Raw genomic sequence first — 16704 nt, 5'->3', positions numbered from 1 at the left:
GATTTCACATGCTCACTTTAAAATAAAAAAAAAAAAAAAAAAAAAAAAACGAAAAACAATCGATTGATTTTTACGGATTCAATCGGGCCGTGTTCCGTAACCGTATAAGAATAATCACCGTCGTATCAATAATAACAGAGAATTAAAATTTATTTATTAAAACATGTATTGGATAAAATTTAATCTCCAACATAACTCGATCTAAGTTTATAACTTTACCAATATGGAACAATGTCAGGCAGAAAAATCCAATATCTCGAAGCCAACAGACTGAAGCAAAATTAAAATATGACCTAAGACCGGACTATTACTCACGATTTCTTTTCGTTCTATAACTGAATCTTCGCAAGTAATTGAGAAATTTTCATCGCCTATTACGGCTGCTACCTTTTCCACCATTTATGTCAGTTTTCTGGAACATGACAATAGGCTTAGTTTCAACAGAAGTGATAGATAATGTCATTGTGTGTGAGTTTATAACAAAAAATTGCGATAATTTTTTATAGCGTACTTATAGTAAGTTCCTCCACGATGATGTTTTAGGTATGCACGTATTTATTTATTTATATGAGAAATACTGATTCATTTCAAATTGTTGTTTTTCATTTCTATTTTTTGTCACCAACAATTCCATAGAAAATTTCAATAACTTTTGATCATTACGACGGTATATGTGGGATCAATTTTGGGATTCGTTAACTAAAGTTATACGTTCGAAAGAGCGACGACAAGTTCTGTGTAATGACGAATAATATTTTTATTACGATTCATTTGAGGGTATAATGCAGCGGAGTAGTAAAATATAATTTAGGTGGGTACACATGGTGGTCAGTTATTTGGGGAGCGGGGGGAAAAAAGGGTGAAAATACGGCAAAAAAAATTTCGCGTCCTTAAATTCGTGTTTGATCTTGGTATCAGTTGCTTATATCCAAAATACCTATTGCTTAACCAAAATCAGACGTTATTTTCAAAACCTAAAAAATGATACAATCCTCAAATCCCGGCCTATATCAGCATCATCTTTATCTCTTGAAACGCTACAAGTTTTGTATGAAACTTTTTTTTGTATCTCTTTTCCTTTCCGAAATATTCGCACGGGGTATTTGAAACCGACCACCCTGTACTACGTGAAATATAGCTTAAAATAATGTTTATACAGGCTGTAGTTACTTATGTTTGAGCATATATGCTTATGATATGATAATCACAGTAGTAAAATAATTCGAAGTTAACAAAACCAGTTATTACCTACAGGTATGTGCATTACATGATAATATGCCTTTATCGCCCCACTTTGTAAAAGGGAACAAGTATCCAGTTCATTTCTTCCGTTCAACTTTTTATTCCACTTTACTATCTATTAACAATTGTTGAAAGAGATAAATTCACGGTTACTCAAATTTCTTATTATTTAGAAACAAAATAAATGGTTGTTATATCACAATAAGTCTAGAATCTTGTGGCCAATGATCGAAACGTAATGCTTTTGAACTTTTACGACGATATTATTCAGCATCCGTCTTAACAGTATGCAATAACGATATAGAAAAAAAAACAAATAAAAATAAAAAAATAAAGATGATAAACAATATATAAAGGTATTTTTATTGATTGAATTTATAAATTAGTTCAATACCAAATATCGCTCTCCTCCCATCCTTCCTCCTTCCTTCTACCTTACCGTGTGCCATGATTTGAAAACATTTCCATCAAAAAACAGTGCAACAGATTCATTGTTTGAGTACCTTAAATAATTTGGCCAATGTCTGCGAAAACGCTTAACATGTTCATTCATTGGTCAAGGATACCGGCACTGATTCCATACAATCCAAATTTAGAATTGTCTAAAATATCTTCAATTACCGACACACTTCTGCCATGCAAGACCTCCACAAGCCATTGCCACAACAAAGTATATTACAACCTGGAATAAAAAAAATAATAAATACATACTGCTATAATCATTCAATTCAAATAAAATGCAGGGAATTTCATCAATCATAAAAATAACGACCCGGCATCAAAAAATTGATTTTACTGTATCTATTAAAATTTATCATAATTATGTAAGCAGAGTAATATACCTCCGATTTGGTAAAAATTACGGCGTTAAATTTCAGTTTGTATCTGATGATAAAGTTTTGTTCTACTTTTCGATAAACATTTTACGTTTGATTTTACGAAGGAAACAAACGATGGATAGGCAAAATTTTGGTTCTTTCCAGTGTAAATCTGAATTTCTTAATTCTCTTACTTTATTTATCAACATTTGTAACTTTGCATGATATACAATTTGTAACGTGGGTTCAAGAACAAAGCAAAACTTCATGATCCTTGGATATGACCTAAGTCAAAGGCTCCAACGATCCATAGCTCAAGGGTTTCTCATAGGTAAAGTTTTGGGTAAAGCATGATGAACTGTTTGAATAAGAGCAGAATATACTTTTTATGTGTATGATTGGTAGAATTCCTTGTGACACATTAGACGCCTAATTGTTGAAATTTATACGTACGATCAAAACAAGAGCCACTATCACATAAAGCTTTATGTTCTTCCAAAAGAGGGAACGAGCCAGATTTCTGCTTGTTTTCCTGAACGTCACAGACTGCAAGATTAGTCAATTAGTCATTAGTGTAAATTTTACTTTTTTAATAAAAACTATCTATGGAGAGGAACAATTTGTAGAATACTGAAAAAATAAAAATTTTCTGTAATGGTTTACTTGGTGGCGCTGCCAATTCTTGTATGATTTTTTAAAGATTTTCGTGGGAATGATGAAGATGATATGCATATATAAATCTATCAAACTAAACAAAGTCGATAGTTCAGTTTTCAATGGCAATTACTTCTCAAGAATGACATTTCTGCAACAAGATATTGCATGTTATGAAATTCGGTTGAAACTCGGCTTTTTAATCATACCTTCCAGAAAAATTGCCCTATAGATAACTTATAAGAGTAGGGATTAAAACTTACACTAGCAGTCAAATTCTCAGTTTTGTTTATGAGCAATTCTAGTCTTTCCCCTCGTGCCGCAACGTTATCGATATTCTTCACCATAATGTCTTTAAGTTCATCAAGTTCCCCATGCACTTTGGATAGTGTATCGATATCTGTGGACTCGCTGTAGTGTTTCTGTTTAATGTTAGAAAAATGAACTGTTTTAATGAGCGTTGTCGCAGGTAATGAAAGTAGATTTTAAAAAAGTAGCATATTCACTAAAAAATTTATAATAAGTTGAGAACTAAGATTTATTGATGTCAAACTTAGTGTTTTCTGTTTTTTCCTACAACTCTTTGAACTGACAGTAAGAAACAAAGTTCTGTCAATTTTTGCACCGAAATTTTGTCATAGTTATTGGTATGTGCATAAAAACCACAATCTTTCAGAGAAGCTGAATCACTGCTGTGATCTCAAAAATTTTCTCTACGGGACTCGAAAACTTATAACTTACCATTTCATTGGCCAGCACCCTCGAAAACTCAGAGTTCATTGCATAGGCTAGAGCAGTTTGAGCTCCATGTCCATAAGCTGCTTCAAATCGTCTCTTAATTTCATTCAAGTATAAGAAGGCACGCGACCGTTGAAATTCCTGAAATTCAAAGTCACCAGTAAGTTAATCAAGAGAAACATTTGCATTTGTACTAAGATTGGTAAATGTTGTATTATCCAGACAATACCATCTGTTGATTGTAGATAATTGATGCTTATAAAATAATTACCCATGAAATTACGAGCAATATCAAGTTTCACTGTTTTTATTATGACGACAATTGTGAAATTTGTAATAGTTTGTCCAAGGAAAATGATTAAAAAACAGTTTTCTTCAAGAGTATTAAAAACCACTTTGAGAAATGTATCGAATATTATCAATCCAAGCGAAACAGATTTTTGGCTCTGAAAATTTGATATTGAAACCTTTTGATTTGCTGATTGCTCTACATTTTTGCCCCCACCCACCTGATAATTTACACTTCTTTTTCTGTGTCATTTTTTAAGATTCCAGAAGAGATGAAGCAACTAATTTTAGGTGCATCTTCGCATATTTAACTTTGTCCATATCAAAGTACGAAACGTTCTCATTTGACCAAATATTCATGCAACTTACACTATAAAAGTTTTTTGGCAAACTTTTCTTATAAGTTCAGTTACGTATCTATGTAGTTGAACTAATTTTAGAGAAAACCGTTGTGCACAGAGCAAAACTTCAAGTACATTATTTTGTGATTACATATAGCCTGAGAACATATAACGTGGTCATGAGCTGATACATATGGGTCATTCTCAGTTAAGAGGTAAATTCGACGTCCACGGTGAAAAATCACTTTTTTAAAAAAAATTTATTAAAAAGAATGTAATTATCTCTTAAAACTCGTGCTCATGTAAGTGGTCACTCAAATTCATTTCTTAATTTTATTTAATTTAGTCACAATTTCATCTCAAAGTCGGAAAACATCTCTCCCCTGGCCTGTCCCCGGGCTGATTCTGTTTATGTATTAGTAATTTAAAGTACTTAAAAATCAAATGGATTATTTAAATTGTATATTTCAACAAAATAAATTAAATAAATTATCGTAATCAAGCAAGTAAAATTGCATATTTTTTTCTTCTTGAAACAAAATTACATTTACGTTTGTCCCCCACATTTTGTGTCTCGTCCCCTGGCACGTTTATTTTCCTGTAAAATCGGCATTTGTTTATCGACTTGCGACAATTGAAGACCTTGAACGAACGTCGTTGAGTTTATAGTTTGTAATCAGCCCCACTCGAACTAGGTGCGCAGTCATTTTGTCATTTATTTCATTACTGACACTCTGTGGATACAGTTGAGAACGAGTGAATGGAGTCTCTGCCCTGGTAAGTTTTATTTTAAAAATATTCATCTAAAAATTTTAATTCATTTGTATATTCACTTGTTGTAGTGTATAAATTCTAAGTTTTCTTGGTTAATCGCGTACAATAAATACATTTCTCATTATTTCTGTTTTTGTTACTAAAAAATATCTCCCCTGTCTTGTTAAGGGCCAGGGGAAAGATACGATATCCAGGGGGGATATGAAAACTTCAAACTATAATTTTTTATACTGAATTTTTTATACAGAATAAAGTTAATACTCAAAAGAAAAGTTGTTTTCTTTCATAAAATAACATTAAAATCCTTTCCCTGTTCACAAAGTATCCTACTCTGTATATCAAGTCTCTCCCCTGGTTTCTTATTAAAATTAATAAATTGACTGACACGTTTAGAATGATTGTTTTGATCGAAACATTATAAAATTTAATTAAATTTTCAAAAATTTTACCGTGACGCGTTTTATCAATAAGCAATTTACCTCTTAACTGAGAACGACCCATATGCAAACGTCATCTGTTGATGTAAACAAAAGTGGAAACAAAATATATGATATTCTAGGTACGTTTTATATATTCTGGTTCATTTATACTTGTAACAATCGGTTATTAAAAACAGAATTGAAAGAAACGCAGAGAAAGCTAGAATTGACATTCCCAGATCTCAAGGAATTACATTAAGAGGTGATACCAGCTTTGTTTCTTTGTTTCTAAATTTTTAAACAATTGCACAGCTTTGGATAAAACTCCTTTCCCGATTGACTCGTATTTCGTGTTAGTAAAAGTTATTTTTGTCACAAGTAGTGGGTACAGGGCGCTATGTCAAAGTTCTTGGAAATACTCATTACGCACGTCATCCGTGATGCACATGTATACAATCCTGTTATCGCACATGTAGTGGAAGAGGTACGGCCCTTGGGTATAAGTTAGCTTGTCATTGTGCGGTGGTATTTTAGCCAAAATCCGTTCGGTCACTTCGGCAAAGTTTCCAGTGCGCGCCGCATGCTTGGCGAGCACGGTTGGCCCACGTGCCACGACGCTGTATAGAATAGGCATTCTTTCTCTGTAAATTGATAAGAAAACTTGTCGTCAATTGGATAAGACATCGGTATTCTTAACCTGCATTAACCCGATGTACTTTTCATTTCCTTGAATCATGGCTCGCCGATCTATCGGTCAGCCTGGGAAAACAACATAGTCAACTCCATTGTCGCCACGAAAATAGCACAGCAATTCTGATTCACTCGCATCGTTAGTGAGGAATTCTCAGAGAGGTTCAATATCAACTCTGCCTGCTGTGAAAGTTAGTGACAAGTCGCTGGCACGTCTAGCCTGAGACAGTGGCAATGACCTACCTTAATTTGTGAATGCGGAAATTCTCGAGGATATTTCCTCGCCTGGCAGCTCCCTACTCCGTAAATGACCACACCAAAGACAATGTGCGCACTCGTTGCTGACCGCGAGTTATAGATTGCATCGGGTTACGGTGATGGTTAATCACTCGATAACGACGAAAATTTACGTCAAAGTTCAAATGAGTCAAAACACACTCATCCGCCTACAAAACGAACAAAGCACCAAGCATGCCAAGCACTGTCAGCAGGCATTCAAGGAGGAAAACTCACGTCACCCGCTTCGTTTTCTCGCCACAAGAGTGCGCGCTATCGACGCGTCATTCACCAGTTACGGTGATTTTCGCCCGCATATAGGCAATTAAGGGTACATGCATTACGCGACGTATCCGCCTGCATACAGGCAATTCGATGTACTCTTTATTCTCAAACTTCAGTCTCGAGCTGTTGCTCTGTCGTACAGGCGGAATCACCCTGTGTTAAATGTCCCACGGTACGCACACTTGGAAATACGTGATATATTGGAAGGTTCGGTGTTATCACCGACGATGACTATATGTATATATCTGTTTTTTATAGGCAAACATAAATATTCTTTCAGACCTAGCGAAAGGCTGCTCAGGGCGAAAAATAAATGGATTCAAATTTTGTACAATATTTAATCAGTTCTAAAAGGAATCAGAACGCTTTTTCTGACACTGTAGCACAATCATTTTAGAGAAACTCCTGAAATCAGACCCTCGTAAATACACTTCAAATGCTCTGTGCAATATTTATAAGTTGTGAAGTTCGATATTTTTACAGTAACATATATCAGAGAGTGAAATGTCGATCTAATAGTTCCAAGTTTCCCAACTGAATCTTACCCTAAACTACATCAAATGTTTCAGGAATATTAGAGAAATTTTTGACTAATGATTCAATTTTAAATGTGACTGAAATATTTCTAGATATTGTGTAAAATATTTCTAATACAGCTCTGACAGAATTTTTTTTGCGTAATACTGCATTCATATTGTAGAAACACTGGAATGTTTTTAAGGAATGTATGAACTGCAGTAACGTGCATACATTTGTTGTTTTGAGGACGTTAAGTCGAGGGCTGAACTCGATTTTCAGTACAATGTTTGCAGCGACGTAGGTGTAGAAAGTTATAAACTTGGATTGACTGTATCCTTAGAATATAGCATCATTTTCAGCCATTAGATAGGTAAGTTACTTCGGTTCAAAGCATCATGGGAGGATGGAAAATTAGAAATTTGAAACATTACCTTATTTCAACTAGTGATTTTAGTTCTTGTAATCCTTGCAGACCTTGGATAGATAATTTATTCACGTCAGCAATAATTATTAAATATTTCGACAAGTTTGTGAGCTGCTAAGAAATTGATAGAAATATGTTTTGAGTCATACGTCGCGGGTTTTGTCGTTTTGGGTTTCTATTAGAGTAAGGATTAATATTTGTACTTCTGCCTAAACGCAAATATTTGCATCGCTGCGTCTTGACAAAATGTCACGAATCATGTGTTTTTATTGGTGGATCGCTTCGATAAGAAACACGATATATACCATCCTGAATACTGCGCGTTCTAGACGTTTTTTAATTTGACCTGTACCGACGACCAGGCAGAATTCTACATGCAAAACTAGAGCAAAAGTCATCACAACGAAGTTTAAAATCATTCATGCGATACATTATATCCAGCGTCCATAAAATAATTTAATGCGCGCAGATAATATATAACTTGCATTAATCCATTTCATCAGGTTTTTGCCTCGATCAAAAAAATTACGGTACTCGGTTGTATATATTTTTTTTTCCAATTAACACCGATCTATTTCTTTTAAAATGGTATCTCCCTCACGTGTCTGGATTTCACGAAATTTTCACCTCCGGAAGATACTTCGCAACGCGCGTCTATGTCTGCGGTTAAGTTATGTAGCACGCAGCGATGTTTTGCTCTTGGTAAGAACAGGGAGCGCCGTAAATAAGCGCAGTGCGTCAGATAGCGCAGATATCGAGATAACGGTGCCGCGAGTCTTTCAGGCCGGCTCGCGGCGTAAACTCGTGTAGATCTACATTTTTCCCACCGCCAGTAACTGTAGGCGCGTGCTATTAAGCCGACCGAAACTTGAGGAGTCCCTCGGCGCCGGTGAAATTACGCTAGCCAGTTCGCAAAGTCACATGCGCCGCTTGTAACTCGTTAGTCACATTCATGCAAGCCCGTTGTTTCGTCCACCGCCGATAGTGCAGTGCCGTGCTCCTCCTTAACCCGGCTTCACACCTCGGGGTGTGGATGTTTGGATTTTGACGTCTCCGGTGAAGACTGACATCCTCGTTTGAATGGGTAAGTCAGAATACGTCCATTTGAATTTTCGTTCCTTGCAGACTTGACAGATCAATGAAAAAAATGTCGAATCCCAGTTCACAACACTTGTACCAGGCTCACATGTCGTCGAGAGGTTTTATTTCTACGCTGCAAACTGCAGATAAAAATGGTTTACATCATTTTTTACGTGAAACACATTGACGTTATCAATACGATAGTTTGTGATCGTATTATGGATGATTGTTTGAAAAAAATACCCGAGCTTATCTTCAGTAAAATAAACACGAGTGACTCCTGCACAGATAGTGAAGTATCATTCGTGAATTATATTATGCACGGTGTTTCTACATCTTTAATAAGATAAAATTATAGCCTCGACACATAACATTTATTATGTCTGCTAACTTGAATTATTATCAAGCTCCAGTAATTCAAGTCAAAAGACACAAACGCTCGTTGAGTCGGAAATTTGTAGAATTTTAAGACACGTGTTTGTTAATGCACGTGTTCACGATCGTCTCTTGGACTCATCGTCATACCTGCAACAATTAAATCACGTACTTGAAAAGTACAGAAATTGTGATTGTGATATGTATGCTGTCTCGTTATTATTTTCTGAGGCTGCATACGATTTTTTCCCAGCAAGTAGGCTCACGAACTGCTCGATTCGCGAAGTATTGATTCTGCTCAGGTCCTAGGTATCCTTGCCCATGGCGACGGAAATGGAAATGCAGCCGAGTGTAACATCGTACATATTTACTCGAATCATGCAACGTAGCGTTCCATCCTTTCTTCACGTGTTCATCGGTTATCATGACGTTCATTCTATGCAAAGTACAACAGATGTTCGAAACCCGGAAGAACCAGCGAAGCGTCGATAAAATCAAGAGAAAAAGAAAACGAACTAAAGAATGCCAAGAACTTTATGATCACGGATAGAAGATTACTGAAGCATACCGTGGTTCTTAAACATAATATTGAATTCTACGTACAGTTGAACACTCGCACTATTTTAAATCGAACCGCATGCGAATAAACAGTTAAGATTGGTTATTTGTTTCCTCTGAGTAAACGAAGTTATCATACCCAGACGGTTTTAATGTAGAGGGTAATTTCCTATGTATATAGTTCATGTACCGTAAAAACTATTATTCAACGTACTGCTATTTCCACTGCAGAAGAGTTATGCAGATCAAGTAATTCAGTTAAAACGGGTGTTATCTGATCATTGTTAAAAAAAGAAACTTGAAAAAAAACTTTCTTTTCAGCGTTTAAATGATATTTATACCACGTGTTACGATAACCTACACATCATTATTTCTCGCACTACTACTGCAACTGGCATATTATACTACTAACGTTACTGGTACAGTGTTACAATATTGTCGAAAAATTATAATGCCATGTTTTAATTTTGCGTGAATTTCATTCGAATTTAATCCAAGTAAATACAATTATAGACGTCGAAAATGAAATTGTCTGGCATATTTAGGATTTCAATATGCAATAGCCAGTTTTATTTCAGGAAGTTGTAATTAAGAAACCAACGACAAATCAATAAAAAATCACCCCATATTAAATTAGTGGCAATTTTTTTTTCAGATTAGTTTATCTTTAGACCAAGGTAAAAACTAAAAATCTTCGGAGAATTTTTTATTAGAACGAGTCATCTTTGAGACAAAATTATTCAATTTGTAATTCTTCGAAAGATTTGATAATTGATTAGTCAAAACTAAAAGTATAAAAAAGCAAAGCTCTTTCGGATATAGTTTCAGGTGAGAAACGTAAATCGAAAAAAACTCTCGAGTCGGATTTAAGGTGAAACATACCGAACCCTTTCGACTCGAGTGAGAATTGCTCGTATGCATATTTTCACCAGCAAAAGAATGTCTACAATTTACCGTCCTTTTCTCTTGACCGAAATAATTAACGTTTGCTGATAGTTCACGAGTAATGAATATTTCACTTAATAAGTAGTTGCAGAATGATATTATACAGTTATCCCGTTTAACCGTGCGTGGAAGATGAAAGTGTAGACGTACGCTCTACTTGTTGAGAATTTAGGGTACAAATAATACGGGAACATGGATAACGTTGCAGTAGGACGTCCGATAATGAGAATGACATACATCTCATTTCTCATCACATTCCTGGCAAGAGTTATTCATTTCTAATGCTATCCCAGACCCGCTTCACATACACCTGAGAAACATTTTTTTCAACATCTAAGCGTGAAGTTATACGTACTATTATTCAAAGTCGCCGATCAGGAACCGTGGTTTAAATTAATTATTAATCGAATAAACTCGTCCAGCGTGACGTATGCAATAAATAAACCGGGGAAAAATGAATTGATACTATCAAAAAAGGAAAAGTTTCAGATTGTTGTTGTTGATCAGATCTCTCAAAATTCAACCACTTGTACCCATCATTGGTAAAATAGAAATTCAGAAACAGGTATCCATTTTCGGAAAAAATGCATTTTTAACGCGATAGTATGATGCTCCAAAATGTTTTTGTTCAATTTCAATTTCTAAATATGCATCTTTTTCTCGGTCAAATAAGGCCCGTATAATAATCCTTTTTAATTGTCAGTGTACAAGCGAAACGATGAGCTCTTGAAATGGATAAATGGGGCATATCTCAGATTTGCAAGAGCGTTAAACAGCATCGCATTTAATACTTTAGCGTTAATTATTTTCTCATTAAAGAGAGATCGAGGTTGGCCTACGCAACGGCGGTCGTTGTCGGCGCTGGGACAGCCGTCGCTTTGGTATGGTGGTTTTGGACTCGTCGCCAAAAGGAACAGCCTCCGAAGAAGTGGCGGAAGGTCGGCGAACTGAGCGACCTCATCGTCTTCCCTGTAAAGTCTTTAGGTGCCGTACGCTTGAATACCATGGAATGTACACCTCTGGGTCTCAGAGACGGCTGGCTCAGGGATCGGACTCTCATGGTCATCGACATGGACGGTCATTTTGTCACGGGAAGACAACTGCCGCGAATGGTCCAGGTACATCACAGTAATGGAAAAATGTCCCTGGGATATTAAACACAAAGATCTTATCAACAAGGTTTTTCAAAAATTTTTCTAAATAGTAGGTAGTTTCAGATTAGGGTAGCATTTTTTCTTTGCTGGAGAAAGGTCAACACGTTAGTTTTTATCGAATTCAATATCTTCCTGAGGGACAGGACTTTTAGCTTAAGTGTAAAAGGGACCACACGCCTTGTGACTTGAGGGGATGTCGGACTTTCGTCAAATACAGCAAACGTATTTTCCAATTCTTTCTTTTGACGAGTAATGAAATCTCTTTAAACTTTGGGAAATGATACGGATTATTACTATGCTTGTGGGTTGACTAAAAAGAATTTGGAAAATTGCCGGAAACACTAAAGTATTTGGTCATGGTAGGCTACTGTACTTGTATTACATACTTTTTGTATTCTATCATCAATTTGCCGATTCATGGTACGGTTGAAGAAAAGTAGGTGGAAAAAGTGTTAATTGAGAGGTCCGATTAATCACCTAATAGAAAAAACGATTAATTAGAAAAGGCGATTGATCGATTGATCAATTAATCGGAAAAACGATTATCTGAGAATAAGGACTAGTTGATTTATCGGGAAAACGATTATAGAATTCCTGATTGATCGATTAATCACACAATCGTTTATGGTGGAACACGGAAGTATATCATTCTAGGTTTGATTCCAAGTGAAAGTTTGTGGAATTATACATATGAATTATGTATGCAACAATGCGAAAAGTAATTACTCACACACCTTTAACGAACTTTCGTTGAGCATAATCAAAAAGCCGAACACAAGGTGCCCCAGATTGAAAAGTTTTGAAAAACACGGGATATTTCTCTTGACATGAGCAGATTTCATCGTGGCGGAAACAACTATTCCATCAACGATAGAAACTTGACTGTTCCGCTGCTTCTTATCAGTACCTAGCTACATTAAACGCTTCTCTGTCGTCACTTAGAAAGTACACGTACAAGCCCACTTTTGTTTCTATTGTTCTATACCGGCCGAGATAAGATTGACCGATGCGCAACTTAATTACCAACATCTTTTATGCTATACTGTGCATAATTATCTAATCCTACGGTAGTTGGAATCCTGTTGCTCAATGATTATAATTTGTGAAAATCTTCATGATCTGTTGACATTGTAAAAATATCTACGCGTGCATTGCACAACGTGTTTAAGAAACAAACAAATTATCACATTATTTAAAAATACTCTCCCATAAAAAACTAATCTATGACAGGGAAAATGATCGATTCGGAAAAATCAGTTTTTCGCAATAGTGCGCAGTAATAACGCAAGCGTGTTTTACGCGTTTCTTCTTTCTTGTGCTCGGCACGTAAAGTAAATGTTTCAGCAATGATGAGATTCAGTGACGACTGGGCAGGCGCGGCGTACAATAAAAATCAAGTTTGAATCCTAGGAGTGAAAAGTGGTGTTTTCTGCACTCTGCTCATGCGCAATCGCAAAAAAATCTGACATTACGCGATACTAGCCTCGATTTCATGTTTCGTGAAAAAGACCGAGTTTGTATGTACCTACTATTGCTCAGTGATGTTTGCGAGTTGGTTCTTGATATTAGCCGGACTAGGTCCATTGCTTCTTCTAGTCTGCATCGCAACTTTTCGGGCGCTCCGATTTTCAGGAGATGGCGATTGGGCGACCGCCACGTACCGAATGAGATGTTCCGGAAAGTTGACTTGTATTGATATCCGTACGAGGCGCCATCTGGTGGTTCGTTTTGTTATTAACCGTGTTCACCAGATTCGTCACCTCTTCTACAATTAAGAAAAGCCATAGTTACACGAGTTCTACATGCGACTGCCTCTCTGCGGTGTTTGCTTAGGCAATACAGGCTGTTACCTTAATCTTACATTCAGCCAGGCCTGCGTTTGGTTCTTTGAACAGAACACTCCTGTTGTTCCAATGAAAGCGACGTTCATGCTCCCATGCTTGGTCTGCCAGACTGGGCTTGGATCTTTCATTAATTACACAACTACAACACTATCTACCATTATATTTTTAGCAACGATAGTGGTCAGAGTAATAATTATTGAAACCCTCGCGCAGGTTTCGCCGAGCATTTCAGGATCCACGCTGACTCTCAGGGCGCCTGGGATGATGGCGGTTTCGGTTGACCTGGCTGGCCTTAGAGGTAAAGGATTCCGAGCGGCTGTATGGGGCCAGCCAGTTCCAGCCCGAGATTGTGGCGAGGAAGCGGCTCGCTGGCTGTCCAGATTTCTTCTCCAGGAAGATACCGGTCTCAGACTTGTCTATTATCCGTTAGACCGACCGACTAGAGATGTGCGAACGAAAAACAAGCCGTTCCCACTGGTCGTCAGCGAAGATACGGTAAGTTGATATTACAGACACACAAGCGGTGATAATCGGCTTCTATCCGGGATGCTGCAGAGGCACTCATAACGGCGCACTTAAATGTCCAGCACGTTTGATAATATTTATTCCTCGTCAAACGGTCGATAATCTGTGCACTTCTTTTACACGTTATCCAAACTACGCGAAATCCTGGAAAAAGATGGAACTGTTTTTTTCATATAGTAAATAAATTTTTCAATGGTTTGACCATTTAGATACATTGAGGTATTGATTGTGAAAATAGAATCAATCAAACCGTTTCGTTGACTCGATTCAACCAGTAAATTTTTAATTCAAGCATCTGATTACAGACAGTTTCGAGTATGGGATGATCCAATAAAACTAATGCATTTAATTCAACTCTTTCAGTCACAAAAGCCACTATAGTGGCATATTTTTTTCTTACGTTTTGTCGTTTTTCTTATATTCCATAAAATAGTCTGACTTTTTTTTGCATTTTCAGGTAACCGAATTGCGTGACTGAAAGGATTAAAGCATCAAGCTAGATCCGATTAAGTAAAAAAAGCAAACTAGAAATAATTCTCATTCTTTTTCTCTGTCTATTATTACTCTGAAATCCATATAATATATCCAAGATATATAATTTCCTCTTTTCTCTCTATTTGATTTTCTTTCTTCTGTTCATCATTTTAACTTTTCATTTTGATTTCTCTATTCGAAAATATGTGTATCCATCAAGATACAATGCCTGATATTTATATCTCATCGAATATACAATTATTTGTGATTTGTATTCTGTTTAACACTTGTGCGATTTCGAAGGGATTGCACGTTAAAGTTAAATGAATTAATTGTTCGATCTATCTATGTTTCCTTTTTTTGATGCCAACACTTACGTTAGCTTATATCATCGGTCAGTACCCACCCTTTATGTTACAGGGGGCGTATCCAGATGCGACGAGTTACACCTTGATGAACGAGGCCTCGATTGCGGACCTGAACACTCGTCTTGAGGACCCAGTGACACCGCAGCATTTTAGGCCAAACTTTGTGGTGAAAGGGGCACAAGTTTTAGAGGAAGATTCTTGGGACTGGGTGAAAATCGGGAACGTCGTCTTTAGAAACGTGAAACCATGCACGCGATGCATATTCACCACCGTCGACCCGGAAACAGGAATGAAAAGTCCCAAAGTAGAACCACTGAAGACTCTTAAAGGGTTCGTATCGATGTAGACTATTAATCAGCTTAGGGCATTAGCATATGATAACAGTTTTGGAGAAGTTTCGTCGGTCAAAAATCAGTGTTTTTGCTATAGAAAGAAATTGATATATCAATGTTATTAGGACTTGACAGCAAATCACGTGCGACTCTTTGTATGAAATGAAGATATTCAAGTCATTGGGTACCTACTTAACCGATAATATACCGTGAAAAGGAACTTCCAGTTTTGGTCTCCTTATTTTGTAACTCGTTAGTTGCGAACTATTCGATGAACCATAACAGTGGTTCTTCTTACAGTTACCGACAAATCAAGGACCCTGAGCTGAGACCGTTTACCGGCGATAGTCCTGTGATGGGAATACACCTGGGCTTGCGGTCTAACAACGGAAATGTCCGGCTCGGAGACGGTGTTTTTGTCGGTGTTCCAGAAGAAGAAGAGCCGTTCTACTCCCCTCCGCTATTGCATCGGTGGAGCTCTTGCGAACACGATGTTTTTCCGATTGAGGAAAAAATGTCAAAGGCTGACATAGATTATCCGGATTCATCATCAAGCTTCTTTGGGAGTGCCGCGAACATAATTGCCAGCTTATCTAACCTCGAGTGAGAAGAAAATGTACAATGTTCAGTAAACAAAAGGTCTCGTACAGATATTTGACAAGGTTGGAGTTAGTAACGTTAAGGTGATGAAACATTGAAGAAAAAATCATTATTTGGCAACTTTAGATTGGCTTTTAAAGAGTCAAGATGGTTAACTATGAGTATGTTTTGCTTTATTACGATTTATTGGATTTCAGAGAATGCCAATGTCGTTGAATAATGATTTCTTTCTTTTTTTTTTTTGTTTATTTTTTATATTTCATTATTGCGTCAAGGGGATGTCGGATTTCCGTCAAATACGGCGAATCGTATTTGACAATTGTCAGTTTTTTCTTATAATTAAAATCTGTTTATACTTTGGCAAATGACAGGGATTATGGCTGATTGGGAGCTTGTCAACCGACTAGACAAGGCTAGGAAAATTGAGATTACAAAAAATATGTGATTCAACTGCAGTGGCGTACGCTATAAATTGAAAAATCACGATATATACAGCGTCGTCATTTTTGATGATCTGTGCTTACAACGAAAACTAAGTGAAGTTCATTTTTCATACAAAATGATGTGCGTGCAGAGTGTTATTTATTATAAGGAGTTTTTATTGTAAGAGAATTTTGTAGATCTTTTGAATGAGAAAATTTCAATATTGTATGGCTATCGGAAACTTGGTTACAGTTGGATGGTATTTTTTCATGTATTTTCAAAAATATAAATGAATTTAAGTACCTGGTCGATAGAATTTGTCTATTGTATAGTGATTCAGGAGACTAGTTGTTCTTTGCTTCAAATACCAACGGAAAGTCTCCCTGAAGAGTAGCGTTCTACGCAAAAACAATACAATAAATAAATGAATGAGTAAATCAGTTGAAGAGTTTCAATGAATAGATTAACCATGTTGACAGGTGTGTTATATATTTTTTCAGATATGGGTCAGTTTGAAAATTTTCGTCCATTCGACTAATATTATTCATATGTATGTTA

General features: G+C 36.5%; 2 protein-coding genes and 1 long non-coding RNA gene across 6 annotated transcripts in view; 1 reads left to right on the top strand and 2 right to left on the bottom strand.

The window, feature by feature from the left end:
• Positions 1-16670, top strand: part of LOC124303086 (mitochondrial amidoxime reducing component 2) — a 58006-nt gene extending 41336 nt beyond the window's left edge. The window contains exons 1-5 of one of the 2 annotated variants that reach the window (XM_046759876.1): positions 8271-8552; positions 11246-11544; positions 13638-13919; positions 14844-15121; positions 15424-16670. In XM_046759876.1, coding sequence (XP_046615832.1) covers positions 8549-8552; positions 11246-11544; positions 13638-13919; positions 14844-15121; positions 15424-15730 — 1170 coding nt within the window. In that variant the 5' untranslated portion in view covers positions 8271-8548 and the 3' untranslated portion in view covers positions 15731-16670. Of the gene's footprint in view, positions 1-8270; positions 8553-11245; positions 11545-13637; positions 13920-14843; positions 15122-15423 lie in introns of those variants that run through there. The other variant, XM_046759877.1, reaches the window with a different exon arrangement.
• Positions 733-6481, bottom strand: LOC124303095 (vesicle-associated membrane protein 7). Of its 3 annotated transcripts, XM_046759894.1 has the most exons (7): positions 6208-6479; positions 5991-6033; positions 5705-5915; positions 3456-3593; positions 2978-3136; positions 2514-2606; positions 733-1924 (listed from the first exon to the last, which is right to left on the bottom strand). In XM_046759894.1, the coding sequence occupies exons 2-7, from the start codon at positions 6008-6010 to the stop codon at positions 1856-1858; spliced, it is 690 nt and encodes a 229-aa protein (XP_046615850.1). In that variant the 5' UTR covers positions 6011-6033; positions 6208-6479; the 3' UTR covers positions 733-1855. The 3 variants fall into 3 exon arrangements, with proteins under 3 accessions (XP_046615850.1, XP_046615852.1, XP_046615851.1); XM_046759896.1 differs by lacking the exon at positions 2514-2606 and having other exon boundaries at positions 6208-6481; XM_046759895.1 differs by lacking the exon at positions 5991-6033 and having other exon boundaries at positions 6208-6478.
• On the bottom strand, positions 8746-13448 carry LOC124303101 (uncharacterized). Its single transcript, XR_006907834.1, has 3 exons — positions 13110-13448; positions 9164-11571; positions 8746-9073 (listed from the first exon to the last, which is right to left on the bottom strand). It is a non-coding gene; the product is annotated as an uncharacterized LOC124303101 (long non-coding RNA).
• Positions 16671-16704: the final 34 nt, after the last annotated feature.

The sequence above is a fragment of the Neodiprion virginianus genome, chromosome 4 (genome assembly GCF_021901495.1).
Source record: "Neodiprion virginianus isolate iyNeoVirg1 chromosome 4, iyNeoVirg1.1, whole genome shotgun sequence".
Classification (NCBI taxonomy): Eukaryota; Metazoa; Arthropoda; class Insecta; order Hymenoptera; family Diprionidae; genus Neodiprion; species Neodiprion virginianus.
This window is presented reverse-complemented; position numbering and strand designations above follow the sequence as displayed.

Bases quoted from the DNA above. Each gene is read 5' to 3' on its own strand.
- LOC124303095 (XM_046759894.1), bottom strand. From the start codon at position 6,010: ATGATTCAAGGAAATGAAAA. The intron at 5,916-5,990 runs GTACATCGGGTT...ATCAATTTACAG, and splicing joins ATGATTCAAGGAAATGAAAA to AGAAAGAATGCCTATTCTAT. The intron at 3,137-3,455 runs GTAAGTTATAAG...AACATTAAACAG, and splicing joins GGGTGCTGGCCAATGAAATG to AAACACTACAGCGAGTCCAC.